General features: G+C 41.7%; 1 protein-coding gene across 7 annotated transcripts in view; it reads left to right on the top strand.

Annotated features, from left to right (window-relative positions):
• FKBP5 (FKBP prolyl isomerase 5) overlaps positions 1-19,548 on the top strand; it is a 1,213,834-nt gene that overhangs the window by 293,202 nt on the left and 901,084 nt on the right. For all 7 annotated transcript variants that reach the window (XM_044076599.1, XM_044076596.1, XM_044076597.1 and 4 more), the window contains exon 2: positions 945-1,080. In XM_044076599.1, the coding sequence (XP_043932534.1) occupies positions 976-1,080 (105 nt within the window). In that variant the 5' untranslated portion in view covers positions 945-975. The remainder of the gene's footprint in view (positions 1-944; positions 1,081-19,548) is intronic.

Genomic DNA, 19,548 nt, shown 5'->3' with positions numbered 1-19,548 from the left:
ATAACATCTTTTAGTTATGTACTTACCATAACTTTAGATGTTTGGGATCCATCTCGCCTACATTCCTAATAACCCATCCTCCTTCCTCCTACCTTGGAGATCAGAAGAGACTGGACGGTTCAAGTTTAGCTGTTTCATCTTGAAACACCTGGCAATATTATATCAACAGTCTATGTGTGTGCATGTGTGCGGACAAACAAGATCTGGGGAATTGGTGGTGGTGCATCCTGGGATGTAGAATAGCTCAGCCAAAAAGAGACTTCGCTCTATAGTATAGCGTGCCGAGTCGGAGCCGAGGATTGGCTCCGAACCCATCAGTACAGAATGTAGGCGAGATGGATCCCAAACATCTAAAGTTATGCTAAGTACATAACTAAAAGTTTCTAGTTGCTTGAGAGTTTCTGTTAAAAATAGGTCTGACTAATACTATACCCTATACTATTTGTTTGATTTGACTTGTTTTCAGGTTGGGGAGAGAGGGAATTTATTACTGCCTTCCTTATTAAAACTCTAAAACTCTAAAAAACATAAGGTATGTTTCTGTATTTCTTCAATATTTTTTGTCGGTTGCTTGGTAGTGCCAATTGCTTGAGTTCCAGTTAACTGAGAGTTTACTGTATTTGTAATAGGAGAATATTTGCTAGTTGATGCCACCCTTAGAATTAGAGCCATTTTAAGGCCTGTTTGCCCTTGGCTGTTGATTATTTGTTCAAGTTATTGCCCTCTGGCCTTTCTTACTCCTCTGTTAGAATTCATCTATCAGCCATTTCTGCATGTCTGCTCTTGGATCTGCTGTTATGGTAAGTTTACTTCCACAGCTGTACTATTCTTTTAAATTTTTGTTTATAAAGTCGAGGTACAGTTTATAGATTTGTTTATATTGAGAAACTTAGTGTACAAGAACTACACAGCAGTTCATAAATGTACTTTTAATTACATTTCAGTGAGTTCCAGCATGTATAATTTGAAGGCAGAATGACTACCGATCAGGATTTGAAGATAAGTGGGGAAGCACAGCCTGCAGCTGCTGCTGATGAGGGAGAAGATATCACTCCAAAAAAGGATCGAGGGGTCTTGAAGGTATGAATTGTATTAGTTATTAACAATCTAAAAAATGAGTCTTGATATTTTTTACCCTGATGCTTCTGAAGTAATGTGAAGTGTGAACTTATGCACTGAAGGCAGTTGCTCACTCAGTAAATGCCAGTTGATTTTATGTCTGAATAGAATTCACAAAACCTGAATTAGCCTGTAAAAAGACTATGTTTTATTGCTTCACCATTGGGAAGCCTTTAACAGGCTTACCTGCTTAGAATTTCTTAACTATTATAATCCCACCCAAGTAAAACAGTCTTGCCATACACTAGTAATGTCCAGTAGGCAGATTCCTTGTACCGGACATTCTGACGTGGAAGACTCAAATTTGGACAACATCAAGGTGGCACTACTCAATGCTAAGAGTCTAAATAGAAAGCATGCCAGGACTTTTAGGCCCTCACATTTCTATTTGTGTAGTTCCTGAGACATGGTTTCAATGCAGTGACAGCACTCCGTGTGTACCAGGGTTTAGTGCTTATGCTTTCAGACTCTGTTTGTTTCTTGGAACACTATTACTTCAAATCAAAATACCCACAGGCCTAACTTGAAGCTCCTGGAGATCCAAATCACCCATAAGAAATCCAGCTATTACTTCGTTGCTAGCTACGCATCCCCATTAATGTCACCCAGAGATCACAGAAATTACCTCAGTACCACTGAGACATGAAATATCAAAACAAACACTTTCTTACTAGGTTACTTCCATTACCAAAGCATTGATTGGCACACTTATACCTCTAAAAATAGTCATCCCCAGCATTTTCTAGACTTCATTAATAGCAACATATTAGAGCAAATTGTAAAACTATCCACTAGAGGTTCTAATATCTTTCACCTTGTCCTTCCCAACCTAGCCCCCCACCCAACCCAATCTCTGGTTAAATCTGACAATTCAGTCATCTTCTGTCAGGCCTAGTGGTACCACCCAGTACCAAGTAAGAAATCATCTTTTTGGACTTTCCAAGGCAAATCTGCTTCAGCTTGTAGAAGACCTATGTAAAATTCCCCACAATCCCTTGCAGGTGGACCCCACTGAGAGGGCTGCTGCACTCATCTGCCTTCTACCAGCACCTGAACAGTTTCATAGAAAAGTCAGTACGTATTTTCCCTAAATATAATGGCACATTCAGGAGTAAGCCTCTCTAGTGGAACTCCCGTACTAATAAACTGTAAGACAAAAGTAGGAAAAGAATCAAAAGTTGTAAGAAATCCCCTTCTTCTACCTCAAGACTAGACTGAAATATGCCAGCAAGCAATTTAAAACACTGTTAGAAAATGGGAAGCAGACTATGAATTTAACGTTGCTACAGATTCCAAAGGAAACTGCAAAACTTTCTTCATTTGTGTCAGCAAGTGAAGGAATATTGTCCAAGAATGCACTGAGCTCATACATATTATCACCCATTCTGAATCCAAGGATTTCGCTAATATTTTAGCAGACACATTTAATGATAAATTCACCCCACCTTCTAACATTGCCCCTGAGAATTTAGTTTCCCCAGAAATCAGTTTGGAACAATTCTTATAATCCCTGTCAAAGGCTAAGAATAATACATTCTCATGATGCATTCTCATCAGTACCACACATGTGCTGTCTAAGCCTCTACTTAAATTGTTGAATCTCATCCTATCTAGAGAATTAATTCCTGATGCATGGACAAAAGCCACTGTGAGTCTGTTATACTAGGATGGTCCTTTTACATATCTGGGTAAGTCTATACCCATCAGTCTCACCAACCTTATATACAAAGCCATGGAATGTATCATAGCCAAACTCATTTATGCAGACATGGGCAACCTAAATGATCTTGATCCCTGTCAGTTTGGTTTTGTGAAGGGCAGATCTTGTCTCCTGAGCCCATTAAGCTTCTTTGAAAAGGTTACTGGGTTTATGGGCAGTGGTCATTCTGTGCATATTGCTTATCATAACCTGGCCAAGGCTTTTGACACTATCCCCCATGTTAGTATCATGGAAAAATTAGACAAGCTTAATGTAAATCCCTACATTGTCCTCTGGATTGCAAATTGGCTATCCAGCAAATCTCAGGTTGTGAATGTTGCTGGTTCCCTTTCTGAATGTAAAATTATAACTAGTGGGTGTTTGGCTTTTATTTTGCAAGCACCCAACCCAGTATCTCAGAAGAGTGGTTGACCTAGTTTGCTGATGATTGCAAACTGTCCCACTCATCAGGCTAAACAAGGAGAAGGTTACTGTCAACTGCCTGTTGGGTGCCATGATCCGCCACATAACCCACGCACTCACGTCACTCCACAGCAAGTACAAATATAACTCTGTCATTGTCCATGTTGGTGTGAATGACCTGAGATGTACCTCCCTGGACTACATGAAAAGAGACATGGAAGAGCTCTCCGATCTTGTAGCCCAGGCAGGTATGACCCTAGCCCTGAGTAGCATTCTGCCATCGCCCCAAATTATACTGCAGTACAAGGACAAAATGATTGACTTCAACAATTGGCTAAGCTTCTGGTGTCATTCTAAGGAGATTCAATATCTGCCTGCTTGGGATGACATGGTCGACAGACCATGATGCTTTGCCACAGATGGCCTGCACCTTTCACCCCTGGGATTCCGGATACTGGCTAAGGCTCTTGCTGCCCCTATAGTGTCTTTTTTAGGCAAGGTTCAAATAACAAATTCACCACCATAACTGGAACAGGCAAGCAAAAACTGAAGGCAGTGCTACAAGTCTAAATCTCAAAATGCACTCACTCAAGGCACTCCTTAAAATGGAGAACATCGATATCTGTGCAGTGACTGAGACCTGGTTCAAGGCTCCAGAGAGCACCCCTGCACTACTAGGCTATAACTCATACCACACTTTTCGGCCATGTAACCTGGACCGAAACACCAGAGACGGAGGTGTGTTCATATTCATTAAGGATATCCACACCTCCAGGCTAGTTGCTCAGCATAATGCATCCGAGGTTATCCAAGTGCAACTATCTCTGGGCAAAACTGCAATCCAAATTGTAGCTTGCTACAGATTCCCCACCATGCCCCAGGATTCCCACTCCTCTTTTCATGATGTACTGGAAAATATTAGGGTTCAAACAAACACTTTAGCTCAACGCTTTCTGGAATTCATAAACTCCAGTGCCCTGGATCAACTTATCAACACCCCCACCAGAGGCAACAATATCCTAGACCTAGTCTTTACCAACATGAGTGACCGGTGTTCCACACCTGAAGTCAACTCCTCGTTGGTCTAATCCGACCATAAGCTAATCACCCTTGATATCCACATCCCGTCCCCACCCCCCATTAAGGAAACCACAGTAAAAAAATTCTCCAAAGCCAACTTCATGCCTCTTAAGACAGAAGTGGTGAACTTCATGACACCCATGCAGATGGACAATACAGGTACAACTGCTGAATCCTACACAGATGCACTCTATAAGCACTTACACGAGTGCATGGATCGTGCTATCCCAAACAGAACCAAGACGCTATCCTCCAAATAAAGGAAGCCAATCTGCTGGTCCCCTGCCATAAATAAACTGTACAACAGAAGGAAGAAACTGCTGCAAAAGAGAGTAAAATCCCATGAGTGGAAGAGCTCCCTGGTCAGCCTCAGTAAGAAGCTGAGATCCCTTCTAAGATCCTCCAAAGCTAGTTACGAAAACAAAATTGCCACTAATTCCAAGGACAACCACAAAGCATTCGATAGCTATGTCAAGAATCTCGATGGCCACACCCAGATCTGCTCTGAGTTACAGCACAAGGCAAGAGAATTACAGAACCAACTGATATTGCCAACATCCTGGCAGATAGGTTCAGTGCTAACTTTACCCCCCCTCTCACCCACTAAAGGGCCCATATCTATACAGGAAGAATGCAGAGTCCCTGTAATCACAACTGTGCAGGTAAAAGCTGCACTCTCTAAAGCCAAAATCACAGCATCCATGGGACTGGATAACATGCCAGGCTGCGGTTTACACAAACTTCAGAATGAACTGGCACCCCACTTAAGCACCATGTTCTATAATAGCCTTGCATCAGGCTTTGTGCTCACTGAATGGCACACAGCAACAGTTATCTCACTCCACAAAAGGGGAGCCACCACTGATCCCAGGAATTATCGACCTATTAGCCTGACGAGCTTGGTCTGCAAGGCCATGGAACATATCATCATGGAACTCATAAACAAAGACATTGGTAACTTCCAAACTCTGGATCCCACCCAGTTCGGGTTTGTGAAAGGCAGATCATGCCTCCTGAACCTGATGGACGTCTTTGAGGCAGTCACCAAAGCCATAGATGAGGGTAAGGTGGTTCACACAGCCTATCTTGACCTCGCCAAGGCTTTCGACACCATTCCACATTCTGGAATTATAGCTAAACTCACTAAACTAGGTATACATCCCTATGTCACAAGACGGGTTGCCATCTGGCTCACTGACAGAACCCACACTGTAAAAGTTGCAGACTCCAAATCTGACCTCAAAGCAGTGACAAGTGGAGTACCATAGGGTTCCGTCCTGGGACCTGTCCTGTTTGGTATGTATTTCTCTGAAGTACAGGCTAACATAGAAGGCCTCTGGCTAACGAAATTCGCAGATGACTGCAAACTAGGAGCCATAGTCAAGTCCCCAAATGATGTGGCCATCCTATAGAAGGGCCTCGCTGAGACAGATGCCTGGTGTCAGAGCCATGACCTCAAGCTCAATGCCAAAAAGTGCATTGTCATCCTCTTTGGTAAAAACTCTGTACCCATGAACTACCACATAGGCAGCAATCTACTTAACATTGAATGCGTAATAAGAGACCTTGGGACCCAGGTGGACAGTAGTCTCTCCTTTGATAGTCACATCTCCACAGTAGTAAGGAAGTCCTTCTACGTGGCACACCTCATCATAAAAGGGTTCTCGTCCAGGAAAAAAGAGGTCATTGTTCCCCTCTACTCAACACTCATTAGACCATTATAGAGTACAATGCCCCTTTTGGAATGTACCTCACAAGACATCTGCAGCAGCTGGAAAGGCCACAGAAGTACCTCACAAAGAGAATTACTGGCCTCAAACAAATGCCCTACACTGATCGCCTCAAAAAACTCCAGCTTTACTCCATAGCATATCTCCTACTCCGAGGTGATCTCTGCCCAACATATAAAGCTATGTCAAACCCAGAGCTGTTGGACATGCTACACCTAAAGAAATCCCAATCCCTCTGAGCTACATGCTCTAGGGACCTAAACCTTGTCACCACAATAAACAGGACATGCAGGAGGGATAGATTCCTGTCCCAGAGCTTCCCATACTCTGGAACAGGCTACCCATCTATGTCAAGCAAAGTTCTTTAGTAGCACTCTTCAAGAAAAATCTTGATGAGTGGATGGGAAATAGGAAATACACCCTGGGGATCACTTCTGTGTCTCTGCTCGACAGTGGCACAGGAAAATAACTTTCTTGGGTGGCGTAAGCCAGGGAACCTTGTTGGCTAGGCTTACGTAGGCCCTTGGGCTGATAGCCTAATACCTACCTATGAACCTATGGGTAGTGTTACCTGCTCATCCACTGACACAAAATAGCTCCAGCAAGGGCTGGAATGTCCACATACATGGTGTATCAAAAATAGTCTCAAACTAAATAAAAAAGTGTAGCATAGTAGTATCTGGCAAAAAAGTTGTTCACACCTCATATGTTATAAATACGACTCCTCTTCCGACCAATGCAGTCAAAATAAAATTAGGTACTCGTGTGGATAACACTGTCTCTCTCATTTGATCATCAGGTTTCCACCATGGTCAGGAAATCCCATTTGGCTCAGTTGATTTCTGGGGCAATATCTTTAAGATCCAAAGAAGTTATGCTACCACTGTACTCTTCCTTTATCAGACCCATTACTGAATACATGGTATTTGGTGTGTACAAATCTAAATATATTGGTCAGTTGGAAAGGCCCCAAACATTTTTAACCAAGAAAATTAAAGGTCTTAAAAAATTCAACTACTCTGATAGATTAGATTGGATGGTACAGTGATGCAGCAGTAGCATTGTCTCTTCACAGCAAGAGGTTCTCTGGTTCGATTCTTGGCTGGGTGCCTTCTGTGCGGAGTCTGCATGTTCTTCCTGTGCTTGTGTGGGTTTCCTCCGGGTGCTCTGGTTTCCTCCCACATTACAAAGACATGCGTTTGGAGCATTTCTTCTGGGGTCTCTATTGAAAATTGTCTCATTCCAAGTCGGACCTTCCCCTTAACGAATGTTAAATAAGTAAATTATCAAGACTTTCCTTATACGTACTAGCCTACAGGTTGCTGAGATGTGATTAGTGTTTTGCTTTTTGAGCTGTGAGAAACCCAGTCCTATTTGATTTTCTGTTTCTTTGCAAAACAAGTGGCTGTATAAACAACTGCAGTAAGGATCTAAATCTGCACCAACAAACAAGACTCGTTGGAGAGAGAAGTTCCTAACGCAACATATTCCTAGCCTGTGGAATGAGTTACCACTACAGGTCAAACAAAGTATTGTTTTGTCTACCTTTAAGGCTTGTCTTGATGACAGGATGGGTAGACACAAATTTACACCAGTTATGTTTGGCCCTGCTTGATTTGGGAGGAGAGCACTATTAAGTGCTTGAAAAGAATTTGCTTAAAGGTATAATATGGTTAGGAATCTTATGGTCCCAGTGATTGCTTGCCTAACATGTGGTCCCAGTGATTGCTTGCCTAACATGTTCCTACGTTCCTAAATGCTGATCATTATCTGATATACTGACCTTGTGTCCAGCCCCCCTCCCCCCCACCAATACTTCATTGCACTGTTGGTGCTTACATGCAACTCAAATCATTTTCCAGTATACATAACAACTCAAGCAGTAGTATCTACATAACATCTTCTTAACATATGAAAACATGCCCCAGACAAGGCTGTAGAATGGCTGTTATGTGCTGTCTACCCATTAACATGGATTGTATCTGTGGGGTTGCTTTAGCCATTCATTCATTTTCCAGTACCAGCTTTATCCTCTTCAGGGTCACAGAAGAGCAGATGTTCACCATATTGATCACTGCTGGAGTTGCCTTAGCAATGAGTTATATCCTGCCAAGGCTGTAACATCCGTCCAGCTTCCAAAGCTTCAGGGCACCTTCCAAGCACCCACACTGTCAGACAACTCGAGCTAAGCTGACTAAAAGACAAGTTTGGACATGAAACCCTTTAGAGCTTTCCTGCAGTTGAAGAGAACACTCTTTTGCAGGCTTTCAAGAATAGACAGAGGCAGACAGTAATACCCAAACTAACAAACTTTCCCCCCATATAACCTCTAGAAACTTCCTAACATATCCCCTCTTAATAAACGTCCATGATTCATAGGGTAACATTTGGGTTGGATTGCACAATTTGGTTTATAAAGGCCCTGGTGGTCATCTCCCCTTTACTGGGCAGATAAGCTCCCTTTGGTGAAAAACTTTCCACATTAATTGAATGTTAGTTTGTTGTATCTTCTTTTTTAGGAAAGTTATTTTTAAGTTAGGAGTTTGTTTCAATGGACTGTCGTAAGACTTAACTGTACTTTTAAATGGGAACACACTTTTTCCTGTCAGTTCAGAGGTTGTATAAAGTAAGTAAAAAAATATATTAAGTGGGTAATTTGTGTTTAATGTACTTTTGGGGGCCAGGAAAGTATTTTATAGTGCATTTTACTGTTTTGTTTGTGAAAACAATGACTTGTAAAGACTAAATTTTTGCTGGCCTTTGCTGCTTGATTTCCCTTGGAAACAGGTATCATTTTTGGATTGACCGCAGAATAAACTACATGTCCCATGGTCTGTTCTTCTTCTTCTAGCCACAAAAAGATAAATTTAAGCAAACAGCCTTTGCCACCACAGCAGGCTAGCAGGTTGCCTCAGCTGCAAGTGGGTGATTCTGACCTTCTTCGTGTTTCACTGTTGCAGTTATCACATTTGGGTTATCTGCATGCAATAGCCCTCAGTCGGCCTGATTAACAAAGTCTTGGGTCCTGCGTTGATTGCTGTCTCATCTTCCATGACATCAGGTCGTCAGGGGTATAAAGCATGCAGCCGATGCCATTACATCAGTCTTTCTTGCCGTGCGGTGCCCAAAGCAGAAGCAGTTCGCAAGTGCCGGTCGGCCAACTCCTGAAATTTTCGTTTTCGAGTTTCTGATCCAAAGTCTTCAACTAAAGCTAAGTACACCACTGGGAAAACTTTTTCTTGCTCTAAACCGATGTCAGTAAAAGTCAATAATTGTATTTCTTGTAGAAAGCAAATATCTCATAAAGATTTTCATTCATGTATTCCTTGCCTAGGCCCTGACCACAACTTACCTCGCTGTTGGTTTTGTGCCTTATTTAAACAACAAACTATTCATCGTCAGTATATTTACGCTTCTAAACATTTTGGTACTCGGTTCAACTATCCAGATATGTCTTCGGTAAGCCACCCGACTACTGACATTCCGAAAAAACACAAAGATAAAGACAGAGACAGGCCGCCTAGTTCCAAAGCTGCCGACGGCACTTCTCCTAAGCTAGTCACCAGTTCACTGATACTTAGTGAGGTGCTTTTGCAGCCCCTGCTACCTGCTAATTCAGATTTGCAGGCCTCTACTGAGAACCATTCAGAGTCCGATATGCCGCAAGATGCTTTAGCTGTGGAACCTGCAGATATCTCTACCTTGGATGGGTCTAGAACCACTGTGCAAGCACCAGCTTCTGAGGGTGTATTCAGGCCTACTGACTTGTATATTAAACCAATGCCATCTTCTTCTTCAAGGCCTAAAACTCAAACCATGCCTAGAAAACCAACGCCCAGACCGCATGGTCAGGCCTCTATGCCTAAAAAAACAAATGATAAAAATGGCTGAATACCTTATTACTTTAATCAGGGGAAGCCAACCTTCCCCCTCTAAGAGACCTAGGACAGAATTTGCTTATGATACTTCTGACCAGGATTCTGAAATTTCTGTTTCCTCTGATGACCAGGATTTACCCTTATCTACCTATGAGGATTCTGATGTAGAGGACTCTATTCCCTCTGCTTTCCCTCCAGAGGATTTCTCTTTTGGTGAAACTTTGCATACTCTTTGGGAGCATTTTCGCTGGGAAAGCCAGGATTACTCTGATTCTAAAAAGAGGCTTAAGGATTTCTTACTCCTGCCCCAACACAAGCCTTTAGCTATCCCTCCTGTACTAGACATTGTTGATGCCTTTTCAGAATCTTGCTTGGCCCCTGACTCTTTATCTCCTGCTCCCAGAAAACCTGATAGATATTATAGGGTTCCTGACTCTCACAAGTTCCTTTCTAAAAATCCTACCGTGGATCCTGAGACCATTTCACAGGGACCCAAGGGCATTAAGGCTACTACTGCCAAAAATCCTACCATCTCTGATAGAGATTCCAGGGTGCTGGATAGATGGGGTAAGAAGGTATACACTTCTGCAACCTTGGCCATTAGGGCCGTAAACTGCCAGTTTCATATGTTAAAGTATCAGCAGCATATTATTGGATTACTTAAACAGAAAATGATGTTGATGCCTGACTGTGCTGAAAATAAGGATTTACAGGATTTAATGCATTCTGCTGAACAGGTTGGAAAACATACTTTGCAATGTGGTTTTGACTCACTAGAGGCATCTTGCAGGGCTGCTGTCATTGGGTCTGTACTTAGAAGGCATGCTTGGCTTAAGGAGCAATCTTTGCCAGATCATGTTAAAACTAAATTGTTGGATGCTCCCTTAAATCAGGACCACCTGTTTGGCAACAAAGCAGAAGAAGTTCTTAAAAAGATGGAGGAAAAAGCTAAATCTATGCAAACTGTTAAAGATTTCCTACAAGTACAGCCTCCAAGATTTAGTAGGCATTGGCCCTCTAAGAATTAGTCCTATCCTGCCTCTTCCAGGCCTTCTCAGTCCAAACCCAGAACCAGCAGAACACCCAGGCTTCAGTCCCATGGTATGCACAGGACTAAGCAGTGGGGGGCTCCCACTTCCAAATCAGGGAGTAGTAAGACTCCCCCCTATGGTAAGCTGTCTCAATGACTTAACTTTAAAACTTCCAAGTACTGCTCCTTTAGGGGGAAATATTGCTCTGCAGGCAAAAAAATGGGGACTCATTTCCCAGGACAAATGGGTTTTAAATATGGTTTCCCAAGGATACAGATTTCACTTCCACACATTACCAACCCCAAACGGTTGGCCAGATCTACCCCCAAATCAGTGGGCAGAGGCTAAAAAGCAAGTAGTCTCTCTCCTAAGCGTAAAGGCTGTTCAAACTGTACCAGAAGAGGAAAAGGGACAAGGTTTCTACTCAAGACTTTTCCTGGTACCCAGAAAAGACAACTCATGGCGTCCTATCCTGGACCTTTCTATCCTAAACACCTTTTTGGTGATTCCAAATTTCAAGATGCTAACTCTTCACCAGTTGCTTCCTATGCTAGGCAAGGATGCCTGGTTGGCAACACTGGATTTAAAAGAAGCCTACCTGCACATCCCAATCAGGGAATCTTCAGAAGATACATATGCTTCAAAGCAGGCTATATGCACTATTAGTTCGCTGCATTGCCCTTTGGCTTATCTACTGCACCCAGGGTATTCACAAAGTGCCTAGCTCCAGTCATTGCATTTTGCAGGCAAAGAAATATTCAAATATACCCATACCTAGACGATTGTCTAATTCAGGCAGAAAGCCAGGACATACTTTTGAATCATCTGGCATTTGTACAAAAGGTGCTAACTTGTCTGGGATACACCATAAATGAAAAGAAATCACATCTTGTACCCTGTCAACAAATTATATTCCTGGGAGCAAACTTGAACACAACTTCCCAGATGGCTTTCCTCATGCCAGAGAAACAAAGTCATGTGACAACTTACTTCAAACTAATGGCCACAAAAACCCTGCTATCTGCAAGGCAAATACTGCAAGCCTTGGGGTTCATGGCCTCCTGCATTCTACTAATTCCATAGGCAAGACTGCATATGAGGAAACTACAGTGGTATCTAAAAAGCCTATGGTGTCAACATTCTCAGGATCTAGAAGCAATGATTCCTATCATACCTTGCCTACAGTTACAGTTTCTTTGGTGGGCAGAGGCCTGCCACCAAAACAAGGGACTACCATTCACTCTACCCCTGCTGCCCAAACCCTAACAACACATGCGTCAGACTATGCATGGGGGGGACTCACCTGGCAGGGAAGTGCATTCAGGGCAAATGGAACCCAAGTCAAATGCACCTGCATATCAATCAAAAAGAAATGTTAGCTGTACAGAATGCAATGACAGCCTTCAAGGACCACATTCTTCCAGAACAATTAATGGTAAAGACGGACAACACCACTGTTATGTGGTACATAAATAACAGGGGGGTACCCATTCATACCCCCTCTGCAGACTAGCCATGGCTCTGTGGAACACAGCCTTGAGCTACTAAGTTCATCTACAGGCTCAGGTCCTGCCAGGAACACTAAATACACTGACAGACGAGTTAAGCAGAAATCTCATGGACCCACATGAGTGGAAACTGGAACCAAAGACTTTCAACATGTTGATAAACAAATGGGGAGCCCAGATATGGACCTTTTTGCCTCCTACCAGAACTACCAATTGGACAAATTCTGCACAAGGACTCCCCACAAACAAGCTTGGAAAGTGAATGCTCTGTCCTTCAGCTGGAAAAATCAGTTGATGCCTTTCCTCCTCTGCCTCTCCTCTCCAAAGTACTACTAAAGATCAAACAGGACAAACCAAGGACAATACTGATTGCACCAGACTGGCCACACCAACACTGATACCCGCTCTTGCACAGTGTGTCACTGCTGGCTCCATGGCACCTGCCTCAGACCCCTACCCTGCTGTCACAGCAGGAGAGCTAGATTCTGTATCTTCAGCTTCAAACCCTGAACCTGGCAGCCTGGCTGATTACCTAATCTCTGCGTTACCATCCCTCAGTAAACAAGTGTTTGATGTACTTTTGGAGGCAAGGAGACCTAGTACTAGAAAATCTTATGCTGAAAAGTGGAAAAGATTCTGTGCCTGGAACCAAACTCAGGGGATGGGCACAGCAGTGCCCAATTTACCTCAGATTCTTCAATACTTAACTGAGAATGTTCACAAGGGCCTTTCTTTTTCCTCCATCAAAATTTATGCCTCAACCATTTCAGCTCATTACAACACAGAACCAACCCTCTTCTCTCATACACTGCTCAAGCAGTTCCTCAGAGGGGCCAAAAACTTAAGACAACTGAGGAGAGCCCCAACTCCAGCCTGGGACCTTAACTTTGTATTGGAAAAACTCACTCTTCCTCCTTTTGAGCCAGCTGCAAGTGCAGAGTTTAAATTACTTTCTTGGAAAACAGCCTTCCTTTTAGCAGTCACTTCAGCAAGAAGGGTATCTGAATTACAGGCTCTTATGGCAGTGGAGCCTTTCATCATCTTTCATGCCGACAGGGTGTCCCTCAGGACCAATCCCTCCTTCATGCCCGTGGCTCTTAATCAGTCCATTCATTTGCCAACCTTCTTTTCTAATCCACAGAACAAAGGGGAACAGATACTGCACTCCTTAGATGTGCATTAAAAACTTAGATTTTACTTGAACAGGACTAAACCTCGAAGGAAATCTGAACAACTGCTGGTGGCATTTGCTGCAGGGGCAGAGGGGAAGGCTATTTCAAAGCAAACAATTTCTAAATGGATAGGCCTTTGCATTCTTTTCTGCTATAAGCATAATGGAAAACCTATCCCACAGGGGATCAGACCACATTCAACCAGGGCTGCATCTGCCTCTACAGCCTTCCTCAGAGGTATTTAGAAGCTGCTACCTGGAGTTCTGTACATACTTTCACCAAGCATTACATTTGAGAATTTTCTGTAAATCCAGAGAGGACTTTGCCACTGCAGTCTTGCAAGGCCTTATAGCTGGTCCTAATGCTATCTAAATTCCTCCTCCCATCCTTAGCTTTGGGAATCTACCCAAATGTGATGACTGCAGGAGTGGAACACGAAGAACATAGTACATTTGTGTACACTTACCATAAATGTAGATATTCAAGGTTGCAGTCCTGGTTACCCTCCCTCCAGCCCCCTGACTTTTGGTTATACCTCTATTCTCATTTACTATGCTTAAAAGCTTTTTGGTGTATTTGCTTTTTTGTTGGAGGTATAACCTTGCATATATATATTGCTTCCCATTAGGGTGCCACCTGGCATCTGGGGCAAGAAAAACTGATGTAATGCCGTCGGCTGCATGCTTTATACCCCTGACTAACTGACGTCATGGAAGATGAGACAGCAACTGACGCAGGACCCAAGACTTTGTTAATCAGGTCGACTGAGGGCTACTGCAAGCAGATAACCCAAATGTGATGACTGCAACAGTGAATAGACTTGAACATCTACATTTATGGTAAGTGTACACAGCTGTACTTTATGTATACTGGGACAGTGAATACACTCGAACATCTACATTTATGGTAAGTGTACACAGCTGTACTTTATGTATACTGCGACAGTGAATACACTCGAACATCTACATTTATGGTAAGTGTACACAGCTGTACTTTATGTATACTGCGACAGTGAGTACACTCGAACATCTACATTTATGGTAAGTGTACACAGCTGTACTTTATGTATACTGCGACAGTGAATACACTCGAACATCTACATTTATGGTAAGTGTACACAGCTGTACTTTATGTATACTGCGACAGTGAATACACTCAAACATCTACATTTATGATAAGTGTACATGACTGTACTTTGTACTGCGACAGTGAGTACACTTGAACATCTACATTTATGGTAAGTGTACACAGCTGTACTGTATGTATACTGCGACAGTGAATACACTCGAACATCTACATTTATGGTAAGTGTACACAGCTGTACTTTATGTATACTGCGACAGTGAATACACTCGAACATCTACATTTATGGTAAGTGTACACAGCTGTACTGTATGTGTACTGCGACAGTGAATACACTCGAACATCTACATTTATGGTAAGTGTACACAGCTGTACTGTATGTATACTGCGACAGTGAATACACTCGAACATCTACATTTATGATAAGTGTACACAGCTGTACGTTATGTATACTGCGACAGTGAATACACTCAAACATCTACATTTATGATAAGTGTACACAGCTGTACTTTATGTATACTCAAACATCTACATTTATGATAAGTGTACACAGCTGTACTTTATGTATACTGCGACAGTGAATACACTCGAACATCTACATTTATGGTAAGTGTACACAGCTGTACTTTATGTATACTGCAACAGTGAATACACTCGAACATCTACATTTATGGTAAGTGTACACAGCTGTACTTTATGTATACTGCGACAGTGAATACACTCGAACATCTACATTTATAGTAAGGTTACACAGCTGTACTTTATGTATACTGCGACAGTGAATACACTCGAACATCTACATTTATGGTAAGGGTACACAGCTGTACTTTGTGGCCATGGCTTGTTCCTCAGACCACTCATCTTTTACTACAGATCCCTCTAGTGTAGCATCTGCACCCACTATGGACTGGGGGGTTAGCCATGTCCTCTGCAGCTGTTAAGGTGCCCTCAGTCGGCAAGGGGGAGCCACTCTTGTCATCCTGGGAGTGGGAATAGGGAAGATGTCCCTGTTTTGTCAGAATGACATACCCATCCCTGGGGAAGCTGCCGTTACCATTAATAACATTGTTTCCCATTTTCCTGTCAAAAACATGTTATCTTTTCTTCCTCACATTTCCTTAGACAGGAATAGATTACTGAGTCTGGCTCAGGGTTTAATTCAGGATGTTGATCCTTATTATAAGCTAGTTTCTGGTAGAAGTAAGACGGATACCTCTTTTCCTGAAGAGATGACTTATTCTAAATCTGGACAGGCAGATGAAGGCACATATTCAGGGTTTTCTTCTCAGTTTTCTGATTCAGACTCAGAGGACAACTCAGTTTCTGATAATATCTGTGTGTGTGTGTGTGGGGGGGGGTTCTCTTTCTCTGAGACTATTTCCAGAATGTACTAGTGTTTTCTGTGGAAGAACATTGTTGTTTCTCAGTCCCCTAGAAAATATAATGAGCATTTACAGGAGGAATTTTCAGAACCCTCACCCATTCCCCCAGTTTTGTCAGGTCTAAAGGTTGTGTGTCACTGCCTGCAGTTTTCCTGATAGTCAGCCTGCTGACCCTGAAAAGGCAGAATGTATAAAGTTCCTCAAATTTTTTAAACTTTTATACACTCTTCCCAGATTTGACCCAGCAGCCATAGCTTTATTTAATCCTACTGCTCCTAAACATTTAGTTAATCCCAATCTTACTCTTTATCACAAGGATGGAAGATTACTGATGAGCATGGGAAGAAAATGTATGCTTATTTATTTATTTATTTATTTATTTTCTGTTGGTTTACCAGGATAGTCCATTGGGCCAAGAAGAACCCGTTTTCAATGGAGTCCTCTCCAACAATCAAAAGCTACAATCGTTAATCATGATATATTATACAAGAGTAAGAGATTCAAAGCAAACAATTACATAGTATAGAGGAAAAACAATACAGCAAAATTTCCAGAATGTACTAGATATGAATGAAGGATTTTCTGTGGAAGAACATTGTTGTTTCTCAGTCCCTAGAAAATATAATGAGCATTTACAGGAGGAATTTTCAGAACCCTCACCCATTGTTTTGTCAGGTCTAATAGGTTGTGTGTCACTGCCTGCAGTTTTCCTGATAGTCAGCCTGCTGACCCTGAAAAGGCAGAATGTATGAAGATTAGCCTGTGTGCAAGAGTTTTAAAGTATAGGTGAGATGCTTGGGTAGTTCTAGCCAATGTATTTGAGAGAGCAGCCATAGCTTTATTTAATCCTACTGCTCCTAAACTTGGCAATTTAGTTAATCCCAAGAGGAGAGTTGTGTTTTCAGAGAGGATGGAAGATTACTGATGAGCATGGGAAGAAAATGTATGCTTATGCAACTTTGATTTTCAGAATTTTGAATTGTCAGGTGTTACTGTTAAAATTTATTCTGATTCTGAAAGTCTGAAGAATGTTTTGTCTGCAAGTATCAAGAATGTTTTGTCTGCAGATACACATGCTGAAAAATCTGCTTTAAATAATTTAGCTTCTCCTATTGTACGTCACGACTCATTGTTTACACTTACTATTAGGGTTGCTGCAACTTATACTGTTTTGATGTGGTTTGCCTGGCTGCGTTCTCAGAACCTCCCGGATGATATAAAAATAGATATTCGAGTTTGAATTTTCCTTTGGATACCAATTTAGTGTTTGGTTTCTGTGCTGGAAAGGTTATCAGGAAGGGTGATGAAAGGGATAAGTTAATAAAGGGAATCCCTTAAGATTTTTCAGCACTCCTTTTCCAAAATTTCTAAGGGATTGTCTACCTCCTCATCCAGTTTTGGCAAAAAAACAAAATAAACATTCTCAACAAAATATGGATAATTAGCTGTTTAAGAAGTGGCAAAGGGGTTCTAAAAGTAATTCAAGAACCCTCAAAATCAAGGACAGTCCAGTAAGGTTCTGTCTTGAACCTAAAATGAAGTAGAGGATACTCCACATCTTGGATTTCCACAGACAACTTTGGCACTATCATGACAGAACCTAATCTTTCAGGTCCACAGAAGTGTTCATTTCTTGTGAAGGTAATAAGGGGAAGCCTGTGTCAAAACAGATCATTTACAGATGGTTGTCTGTGGCTATTACCTTTTGTTATACTCGATGTGATGAGATGAGGTGCATTGCCAGCTATGCCAAGAGAACTAGGGCAGTGGATTTGTAACATATGCCAGCATAGCTAGCAAGGAGTTTTGCAAGGAAGTATGTGTCATTGTATATCAAACTGATTTGTACAGGTGTTTGTGTTGAAAAATGTATTTGTAAAGCTGATTGTGTTAAAAATGTACTAACAGTGTGTCCTGCTGAACAGAAAAGAAGTACACCTGTATGACAGACCTGTTGAAATTAATATTGTAACACCGGATACTGGAAGAGAAGAGGTTAATCTCAGTTCAGCTAACTTTGAAAGGTAGTCTGAAATTAAATTACCTGGTATGCCATAAAGATTGTATCTCACAGTTCTGATTGTAACCAGAGATGAAATGTCTGTAAGAACAAGAACTAGGAATCCTGCTGTATTGTCCCAATATTGCTACCCTGGAAGGGTGGAAGTGTTGAAATGGTTTTATGGCTTCCAGATACTGTAACACATCTTAGCAAAGCTCTGTGTGTATGGTAACACATATGTGCAAGATTCTGGTTCAGTTTCTAGTAATGGGGGTAGTTTCAGAACCAGATGTATGTGATGTCAGTCTGTAATCCAGCTCCTAAAGGTTATTTGATACTAGATGAGACAGAAGTCTCAGAGCAGTCTGTTTTTGGAACTGATAAGACCACTCACCCACTTCATCTAGACTTGCTTTAGTAAGTACCATGAAATAGTAATTATTTAGATCAGTCAGGAAAAATATAGTGAGATTAGTTAAGTACTGTTTTTCTGTATTTGTGTGAATCTATTCATCTTTGTTATTTTAATATTTCTTGTGACTGAAACTCTGCTGCTTATTTTTATTTATTTCTTTATTTAACATTTGTTTACCGGGAAAGTCCGACTGGACACAGGTCTTTTTTCAGCGAAGGCCTGGGGAGAAAAGCTCAATGAGAACAGTAAATTTTCATGCACACATTACAATAATCAGTAAAGTAAACAAAATGTAGTACACATAAGAACATACAAATTTGTTACATCTTGACAACAAAACCTAGGCTTTGAACATAGCTAGTACTATTTGTAGGTATGACATATGTCAAGATATAAGGTTAAGACAGATTGGTAGGAACAAAGGATTAATTATTATTGTAAATAGATATTTTATTTTTTATTATTAAATATATTTAAACTTTTCATTGTGTCTGGTCTTTTAGAGAATATTTTAAACTTTGAGAGTACATATATTTATTTGGTGACACTGTGGCCTCTCCTGAAAGCCTTACTGCATTGGTCAAACACAACCATTTGTATTAGCTCTGTATAATTGGGTACCCTTGTAAGAACCTTAGAGTAGCTGGTTTTGGAATGTCATGGTGGCAGTAACTGCCTTATAGTCTGGGCAGAGTAGCTAGTAAATCTGTGCCAGACTTTCCCATGTGTGTGTGTGTGTGTGTGTGTGTGTGTGTGTGTGTGTGTGTGTGTGTGTGTGTGTGTGTGTGTGAAAATCAAATCTCAAACAATTTGTGTATCAGCTACTTGGAGCAGGAGCAAAGAGTATTTGTTTCACAAAGAGAGTGGTGGAAGACTTGGCCTAGGACATACTGCTGAGGACTCAACTCTATAGCTGTGCCAGTGGGGAGTCTTATTGGGGTCTGGAAAGGGAGAGAGGGAAACCCAGTCCCCGGACTGTGTGTGTTCCCTGTGTGCTTTTAAGGGAAATTTTGCTTGGTGCCAAGA

Source organism: Protopterus annectens, chromosome 7.part0, assembly GCF_019279795.1.
Source record: "Protopterus annectens isolate FY-2018-M chromosome 7.part0, PAN1.0, whole genome shotgun sequence".
In the NCBI taxonomy this organism is placed as follows: Eukaryota; Metazoa; Chordata; order Ceratodontiformes; family Protopteridae; genus Protopterus; species Protopterus annectens.
This window is presented reverse-complemented; position numbering and strand designations above follow the sequence as displayed.